Source organism: Mus caroli, chromosome 2, assembly GCF_900094665.2.
Source record: "Mus caroli chromosome 2, CAROLI_EIJ_v1.1, whole genome shotgun sequence".
In the NCBI taxonomy this organism is placed as follows: domain Eukaryota; kingdom Metazoa; phylum Chordata; class Mammalia; order Rodentia; family Muridae; genus Mus; species Mus caroli.
The window spans coordinates 121619993-121629836 of NC_034571.1; the positions used below are offsets into that span (position 1 = coordinate 121619993).

The 9844-nt window shown below is 45.3% G+C and overlaps 1 protein-coding gene across 2 annotated transcripts in view; it reads left to right on the plus strand.

Annotated features, from left to right (window-relative positions):
- Mertk (MER proto-oncogene, tyrosine kinase) overlaps positions 1-9844 on the plus strand; it is a 105651-nt gene that overhangs the window by 90723 nt on the left and 5084 nt on the right. For both annotated transcript variants that reach the window (XM_021155563.2, XM_021155562.2), the window contains exons 16-18: positions 1894-2003; positions 4552-4711; positions 6038-6174. In XM_021155563.2, coding sequence (XP_021011222.1) covers positions 1894-2003; positions 4552-4711; positions 6038-6174 — 407 coding nt within the window. The remainder of the gene's footprint in view (positions 1-1893; positions 2004-4551; positions 4712-6037; positions 6175-9844) is intronic.

The window sequence follows — 9844 nt, forward strand, 5'->3', positions numbered from 1 at the left end:
CTCCCTCCCTCCCTCCCTCCCTCTCTCCCTCTCTCCCTCTCTCCCTCTCTGTGTGTGTGTGTGTGGTGGGGATGATGATGCTGGGGATTAAACCCAGAGTTGCAGGGTTGTGTGTGCTACATGAGTCCTCTCCCATTGAGCTGCACCCCCATCCCACTGATGCTGTGTTTATTCTCTTAGAAGTTTTATCTGATTTTTACAGCACAGAGAAAACATTAAATGGCTGAAATTCTAGAAAGGCACCAGAGGGGAAAAAAATTAGAATTTCAGAATGCATGCTTGTATTTTAGTTCAAAGATAAGGGTGAATGCTAGCCTAATTGTTGCTGTCTAGAAGAAGAATATTATCTTTCAAAATAGCTCAAAGTAAAATCAGCTGTCTTAGCATATGTGAGGTCCAGAGATCAATCTGGTTTAGTGCCACACATACCAAAAAGGAGAAAGAGAAGGAGGAGGATAAGGGGAAGAAGAGGAGAAAGGGAGGAAAATAGAAAAGGAAGGTGAATAAAAAATGATATCAAGAATACAGAATTAGGGCTGGAGAGATGGCTCAGCGAGTAAGAGCACTGACTGATCTTCTGAAGGTCCTGAGTTCAAATCCCAGCAACCACTTGGTGGCTCACAACCATCCATAATGAGATCTGGCACCCTCTTCTGGTGTGTCTGAAGACAGCTACAGTGTACTTACATATAATAATAAATAAATCTTTAAAAAGAAAAAGAAGAAGAATACAGAATTAAAAATATCTCCTATCGAGTTGGTTTTTTCCCCTCCCAACATCTGCCCCTTTCCTAGAATATCTCCTCTTCCCTCATTAAAACCCTGGACCCCATGATAGAGAGAACTGACTGTCACCGGTTGTCCTCTGACCTCCAAATGTGCGTGGTGGCACAGGTGACCCCTCCCTCCCTCCCTCCCACATATAAAACAAGTCGGTGGATGCAAAGAGCATGAAAACCAAACAACCATGCACCCTCCCTCCTCCTCTCTGCCTGACCTGGTCCTCTGGCCCAGGGGTCTTGGGATGTGAAGGCTCAACTTTGGCCTTATAAAATGTGGAAAGATGCAAAATATTTTTCACCTGAAATAGTTTTAAAGGCAAAGAGAATGTGGTATTTTCCAAGAGGTTTTTAGAGTTTCTGCTTATTCCCTTTTTTGAAGCTTTTTTTTTTTTTTTTATTTCTGAGCCCTGTGTGGTGGCTCATGTCTGTCATCCCAGCACTGGGGAAGCTGAGGCAGGAGGATCTTGAGTTGTAGTCTAGTCTGAGCTGTGCAGGAAGATCTTGTTCCAAACAAAGTGTCTCTGTGTGTGTGTATGAATGATATAGAAAGGAAAGATCTGTCTCTGTGTCACCACTACAACTTAAGAAATAAGAACACCATTTCCAGGGCTGTAGAGATGGCTCAGCAGTTAGGAGCACTGCCTGCTCTTGCAGAGGACCCAGGTTTGATTCCCACATGGTGGCTTACAACCATCGGTAATTCTAGGTCCCAGGGTTCTGATACTCTTTTCTGGCCTCCAGATGCTAGGCACACACATGATGTACATCATGTGTGTGCCTAGCATACATGCAGGCAAAATGCTTAGACACATAAAATAAAAATAGATACAGCAGGCTGGAGAGATGGCTCAGCGGTTAAGAACATTCACTGACTGCTCTTCCGAAGGTCCTGAGTTCAAATCCCAGCAACCACATGGTGGCTCACAACCATCCATAATGAGATTTGATGCCCTTTTCTGGGGTATCTGAAGATAGCTACTGTGTACTTACATATAGTAAATAAATTAAGAAAGAAAAAAAATAGATACAGCACTGTTTCCCCCTTGGAGAGAGTAGCTTGCCAACTTTTCCTTCTAAATGATTCATGTCTTTTCTTGTTTCCTCCCCTCAGTACATTGCCCTGCAGACACTGCTGAAGTTCATGATGGACATTGCCCAGGGAATGGAGTATCTGAGCAACAGGAATTTTCTTCATAGGGATTTGGCAGCTCGAAACTGCATGTAAGAACCTGGGCCATCCTGGGACGGCAGGGTCATTAGACTTCATAGGGTGGGAAGTGACCTGCTATTAGGTTATGGAGGGCATCTGGCTTGGGAGGGGGCAGAGTACCTTGCTTTCTATGGGGTTTCTATCGCTCTGATTCTACCTTGGGCGTTTTCTGTTTCTGCCTCCAAGAGTCTGGCTAGTATACAATGCTTTCTCTTATGATTAGTCTGTTTTCTCCTTGTCACTAAGCTAGGGGCACTAGGAGTGATCTTTGGGGTCTTTTGCCATCAGCTAGCTTTGGATCCATAATAATATGTAAGTCAGCTAACCATAGTATAACTTGAACAACAATAATGAAAATTCTAAAGACTGTTTGCCCATGCCTTTGTTAGCACACAGCTCTCTCCTCAAGGAGGGTAAGAAATGGTGTGTTCTAGACTCAAGTACAAGTGACCGTGGCCTGAGAATAGAGATTCAACAACCTCAAATGTCATATTCTAAAGTGGAAACTGTTTTCAGGTTTTTATACTAACATAACAAAGAAAATCATAAATCAACACACTTTCAAATACATTGGTAGGCACATCGGGTAGGCAGATGTCAGCAGCATGGGGAAACTTCTGCTATAGGCTCAGATGCCCCATGATGACATTCGTGGCTTTGGTTGGTCTGCTAAATTAATACATCCAGAGCAGTTTCCTCTGATGATCACTGGACAGGCACAGAGGTGGGCAGAGACTTGGCAGTGAAGTGAGCTAAATATAACTCAAGATAGATTGCAGTTAGACTCTGCCCTGCGACAATCCAACCGCTGCTCCTCGATCATTGAACTTCTAACCAGATAATCGGCCTTCTAGAAGGTTCAATGGGAGGTGTAGTTTCTTTCCAGGAACTTTTGTTCATATCTATCCAACCCTTGTGATAACATTTGGTACCTTAAATATCTAGAAGTTCTTTTGCCACAGCAAGTGATGAATTATAAGAATTTACGTGAGAACTTTGGACTAGAATTTTCTCCATGTCTTTACCTGTTTTGACAGAACCACCTGATGTAGATCTGCAAACACCTTCACTGTTCCTTGGTTTTAGCTTGCCGGTTGTGAGAAGAAGGAGTGGCCCCTGTGTGTTTGTCTTAGTTAGAGGTTTGACTATAGAGTTGGCTACTCACTCTTATCAACCACAGCCCCTTCCCCCTTTAATTTAGTCTTTAAAACCCCAAGGGAATTGGACTTTATTACTGTTTTTCGAGCGTGGATACAGAGTCATGAAATTTTATTTTTCTTTTAACATTTCCTTCGTGTTTTTCCTACCAGGTAGGAGGACTGCCTGTCTAGTTTGTCCTGAACTAAGAACGTGGGTCTTTTGGGTGTGCACACCTGTATTCCCAGAACTCGAGAGACAGGCAGAAGGGTCCACAGTTCAAAATCATCCTCAGCTGCACAGCAAGTTCCTGGCCAACCTGGGCCACCCTGTCTTTAAAAAGAAAAAAAATATGGAAGGAAGGAAGGAAGGAAGGAAGGAAGGAAGGAAGGAAGGAAGGAAGGAAGGAAGGGTTAATGTCAGACAGATAAGGATATCTCTGATACCTGCCTCTTCTCCCTTCTTTCCTCTCTCCTCTCTTCTTTCTCTTCCCCTTCCTTCTTGTCTAGGACCTGTTTTACCCGTGTGAACTATGATTACCATTTATTTCCCTTTAATTTTCCAGTTCCTTCCTCCATAGCTGCCCACATTAGCCAGCAGTCTTTCAGCACCATCTTTCCACTTGTGCTTCCCACTCCTCCCAGACTTCGCCTCCTCTTCTGCCTCTACACTGCCTTGCTTGGTCCACAGGTCCAGCGCTGCTTCCAGACAGATGGTGATGGCTTGATGCAATCCATGAAAGGACCAGGAGGAGCGGCTTGCTGTTCCTTCTACTCCTGCTCTGCCATATCTCTGTCCTACCCCACCCTCCTGCCTCCAGCCACTGTGCCTGGATGCCTTTGCTGGGCCAGCCCCACACAGGCCAGAGTGATGGAAATACAGTAATATCTTCTCCCGATTATTTGCTATGTCTTTGACCTCAAAGCTGCTTCCTACCCCAAGCTCATGGCTCATGGGGTCCATTTCTCCTGCTCCTCCTCCTGTTCCTCCTCTTCCTCCTCCTCTTCTTTTTCGTCTTCCTCCTTCTTTTTCCTTCTTCCTTCTTCTTCTCCGCTTCCTCCTTCTTTCCCCTTCTCTTCTTCCTTTCCCTTCTCCTCTTCCTTCCTTTTTCTTCCTTACTCTTTCCCTTCCCCCTCCTCTTCCTATAAAGCTGTCCTGTATCCCATGCTGGTCTTGAACTTGACCAGCAGATGAGGATGACCTTGGACTCCTGCCCTACATGCCCTGCTATTTCCATTTGCGCTGTGCTCGGGAATCAAACCAAGGGCTTTGTGCATACTCGCCCAGCATTTTACCAACTGATTCACATCTGAAATCTCCTCATGTCTTCTTAGTCACGTTTCATCCATTTTGAACCACATCTGGTACAGGCCTGGGATTAAATGCCCTGTTCCGCTGAGGACCAGAATTTACCTTTCACAGGTTGCGGGATGACATGACTGTCTGCGTGGCAGACTTTGGCCTCTCAAAGAAGATTTACAGTGGTGATTATTACCGCCAAGGCCGCATTGCCAAAATGCCTGTGAAGTGGATCGCCATCGAGAGCCTGGCAGACCGAGTCTACACAAGCAAAAGTGACGTGGTATGTGCATAGCTTTGATTTGATAGACAGTGACACACTGAGAGAAATGACTGAGCCTGGGGATGTAGGGAGTTACGCTCTGATTAAACGAGGGTTGGGAGCATGCTCGGAGCACGCTTTTATCTCATTTATTCACTCATTCCTCTGCTTTTTCTTGTTCTGGGGTTGACTCTGGGACCTCACACATGCTATGAGAACACTAGCTACTTTCACAACCTCTTCTTTACTTTAAGATTGAATTTTATTTTAATTATGTGTGTAGGTATGATATCTGTGTGTGGATAAGGAAGCAGGTGCTCTCAGAGGCATCAGACCCCCTGCAGTCTGAGCCAATCACAGGCTGTGAGCCGAAAGGGATGCTGGAAACCAAACTTGGGTCTTCTTCAAGAGCAGAAAGTGCTCTTACCCAATGAGCCATCGCTCCAGCCCCTTTTACTTTTTAGTTATTTTTATGTACATGATTGCTTTTCCCACATATATGTCTGTTCACTGTGATGTGCCAATGGAGGCCAGAAGACTTTCAGATCCCCTGGAACTGGAATTAGAGATGGTTGTGAGTGTCCATATGAATGTTAAGAATTGGGCCTGGGTCCTCTGGAAGATCAGTCAGTGTCTTAATCACTGAGCCATTTCTCCAGTCTTCTCTACCTTTTATTTTTGAGGCCAGGTCTAGCTGTGTCACCTAGAAAGCCCTTGAGCTCTCAATCTGCCTGCTTTAGCCTCTCCAGTAGCTAGGATCACAAATGTATGCCATTATACCTGGCTTTCATTTTTTCCATTAATTAATTAATTTATTCACTTTACATAGCATCTTTAATTCAGGACAACTAGTACGATGTCGTAGCGTACTCACATTTGCTTTGCATGTGACCTTCAGAGATTCCCAGGTTTCTTTGCTACAAATAAGTGACTTATTGCCCATAACTAAGATATTTACATTAAAGTGAATGAGTTCACGCAGTAGCCTTTGGAACCCAGATGCTATATAACAGATGCTGTGTAATTATACCCTTGATCCAAGCTTGGGGAGAGAAAACACGCCACAGTAAGAGCAGAGCAGTGTACCAAGTAAGCAGTGTTGATATGTGATGAGGCTCCCGTCTGCCTTTGGCCAGGTTTCCCAGAACAGCTTTAGTAAGAACGGTTAACTATGGGGCTTCAACCCCATGTATTGCTGTGTCAGGAGAACAGTGGGCCTCAGACATAATTACCAGCTCTGTGTGCTTCGTCATCGGGGCTTTAAGGAAATGACCTTTCCCTATGAAAAAGTCCATTCAGCCTTTGTGGAAAGACTTTTGTCCTAACTTCTTGTGCCTTTGTTCTCAGTGGGCTTTTGGCGTGACCATGTGGGAAATAGCAACACGGGGAATGACTCCCTATCCCGGAGTTCAGAACCATGAGATGTATGACTACCTTCTCCACGGCCACAGGCTGAAGCAGCCTGAGGACTGCCTGGATGAACTGTAAGTGTGCATCCCGGTGTCACTGGGCTTTCTGCATGGGGCAGCTACCTGGCTATGAAATGACCTGAGAAACACAGTGCTGGCTGGTGCAAGTGGGGCCTGCTGTTAGCCTAGAGAGCCTGTGCAGAGAATGCCTCTAACAGAAGCCTCGGGCCAGCAGACATTCCTAATGCAGGTAGAGGTGTTTATCCAGCTTCTGTACACCTGCCGTGGCTCACTCATCCAAAAGGTCTCAGTCTCCACCAGTGGGCACAGTCAAGGCAAGGTACCAGTGTGTGTTTACAAACACCAACATGAGCATCACTAAGAAGTAGATGGTGCCAATACAACATAGGCTCCCTTTGTAGTATATTAGGTTCTGGGATCCTTCATCCTTACTCACTTTGAACCCAGTAACCCTTTTTCTCAATAGCATTTCAAGTGTTATATAAAAAGAGTGATCACACCTATTGGGAAACTTAGGAATCTGCACCAGTGCCTTTGAGGACAAACTGGCTCTGGGGATTGCTTGGGAAGTATTCTGACAAGGCAGTTGCTTATTCCTATGCCTAGAGGGTGTGGTGGTATTGGTACAAAGTTGGTCTAGAAATTGTGTTCCCTGGAAGACCTATGCCCGGCCAGCTGTGGATTCTCCTACCTCCCATCACATTGCACATCCAACCAACACAGCCCTCTCTCAGTCTTCAATGCCAGGCAGCAAAGGGAAGAGACCCAGGACTTGTGGATGATCAGGTCAGGCCCTGTCCAATAATTATCCACATGTGTGGCCATGGCAGCTGGCTTGACATTCCTGTATCTCATATCACAAGCCACATTGTGTGTGTTCTTGGGAGAACTGTGGTAGCTTGACAAAAGCAACTGGAGTGGTGGAGGGTTTCCACCACTTGTTCTTGCTACCTCTCAGCCCCCTTTCTCATACAGCCAAGGATACCCTGCCTAGGGAATGGTCCCACCCACGATTAACATGACTGTCCCATAGTGTTAAAGTAATCAAGATCATATTTCACACTCGTGCTGATGGGCCCATCTCTCTTATGATTATAGATTCTGAGAAGTTGAAAATAGTAATATCACTGTATATTTGTTGGGGGGGCAGGATATGCATGTGTGTCATGTTATTTGTCATGTGTGTCTGTTTATCTGAAGGCTGGAGATTGGTGTCAAGTGTCCTTCTCAATAGATCTCCCTTTTCTGAGACAGGGTTTCTTGCTGAACCCGGACCTCATGGATTTGGCTTGTCTGGTTAGCTAGCTTGCCCCTGAATATCCTGTCTTCACATTCTGATGGCTGGAAACATAGGCCAGCCACTGAAACTACTTGGCTTCTAGATGTCTGCTGAGGGTCCAAATTCTGGTTCTCACATAGGCAAGTGCTTTATCTACTGGGGGGCGTCACCACAGTTTCATCCTTAGTTTGGTCTCCCTAAGTACTTTGCTGAGCTTTTCGATACAATGTTATGCAGTTCTGTCTTCAATGGTGACTTACACTCTCTTTGGTGAGTCTCCTCCAAGGTTTGGGATATTCTCATCATATTTAACAAGAACATTATAACAACGTAGGCCTGAGCTAGCCCTGTCATGGAACAGCATGGGGGATGCTGGTGTTCTGCAAGACCCTCAGCCCCATCCCAAGCTCTTTCTCTGCTGCCTCATTCAGCACACGGGCCGGGGCACTTTGTACACAACCTCCTAAGTACAACTATGGCTCAGGCTCCAAGCCAAACACAAGGAGGATTGTTTTGTTCCCAGCCACAGTCTGCTTTGTGGTTAAAGATATTCGATACCAAACAGAAAGAAAGGCTGCAAATCTCTTGACAATATCTTAAGGCCTTGATTAAATTAGTCCTAAGGTTTCACAGTCATTTTGAAGAGGGCTATGTTAATGAAACGTTGGCTTCTGGAAATGAGGAAGCCTTGCTGTGCCGCCACACTGCCCAGGAAGTTTTGTGGTGATTTCTTTCTCCACTGTTCCCCCTCCAGCAGCAGAGACTGGCATTTGCAATGGTCAGTGTGGGCCTGAGTGAGTTCCAAGCTGTGTCACACGGTGGTTTTTATGTTTCACTTCAAACTAAAACAAGCCACTGCTGAGCTGGTGTCGTCTGAGAACACTTTTAGCTGGTGGAGTCAGCTACCGCCCTGTGGCTGGGGGCCCAGGTGGTTACAGACAGACTGCCATCCCCCTGTTTCTGATTTCTGACAAACCCTGGGCTGACAGATGTGATGTGGTCAGCAGGCTGCTGGAGCAGGCTTTATTCCTCATGGGGATGCCGACAAGCAACAGCACCCCAAAAGAAACTTCTGTACTTGACACACAAACTCATACACATACTCATATTCATATATACAAACACACACACACATACTTATACACACAAACACACACTCACACACAGACTAACACACAGCACACACTCACACTCACAGACACAGACACGAACACAACTTGCACCCACAAACCCACACACATTCAGACACACAAACACACTCACTAGCACACACATACTCTCACACACACAGACACAGTCACGAACACAAAATCACAGACACACGCACACTGACTATTCTGAGTGTCTCAGAGTCCAAGCATGGCTAGGAAGAGTGCACTCCTTGGGGGTGATTCTTTTTGGCTGCTGTAAGCTAACTGTCTGAAATGTGGCAATGTCAGTTGGGAATGTAGCTCAGTAGTGGGAGCTTGTCTAGCCTGCACAAAGTCATATGTTCAGTCTCCACTACTGTAGAACAAAGGGCTAAGGGAGTGAGGGAAGGACACAGGGAAGGAAGGAGAAACAGAGAAAAGGATACACATATATAAATCACGGAGCCCCTAGGCCCCTACTCTCTACTCCAAACCCCCGGAGTCACCGCTCCTTATAGTCTCAGTCCTACCATGTAGTGACCAGACTGTCAGTCTTGCTTCCTACTGCCCAGGATGCCACCTTCTGTGGTGTATGAATCAACATCTATGGGACATCTCCCTAGCTGAGCTCTTTAAAGTCTCCCTGACACCCTCAGAATCTTCCCTACCAGCTGTCCACAGTGGTCCTCCGTGGCATGAAGAGCCATACTTCACCCTGTGATAGGGCAGTTTTATTCCCTCCACAGGGCCCTGTTGGCCAGCAGGTACTCTCCAGCATTGAGAATTCTTCTCCTCACTGGGCATGATAGCACACACTTCTAATCCCAGCAGAGGCAAGCCAATCTCTGTGAGTTTGAGAGATCAGTCTAGTCTATATAGTAAGTTTTAAGGCAGGTAGGACTACATACCAAGAGTCTGTCTAAGCAAAACAAAACAAAACAGGGCTGGAGAGATGTCTCAGCAATTAAGAACATTGACTGCTCTTCCAGGGAACCTGGGTTCAATTCCCAGCATCCACATGGTAGCTTACAAGAGTCTATAACTCCAGTTCAGGGGCTATAATGTCCTCTTCTGGTTTATATGGGCAATGTACACATTTGGCACACAGGCATATATTCAAACAAAACATCTAATATATATATATATATATATATATATATATATATATACATATATATATATATACATATATATATATATATATATATGAAACCAGGCACTTCCATCTTCTTTTCTCATTGCTGATACTGACAGATCACAGAAACCCAGAACTGCATTACCATCATGATGACATCATGACATAAATACTATGTTC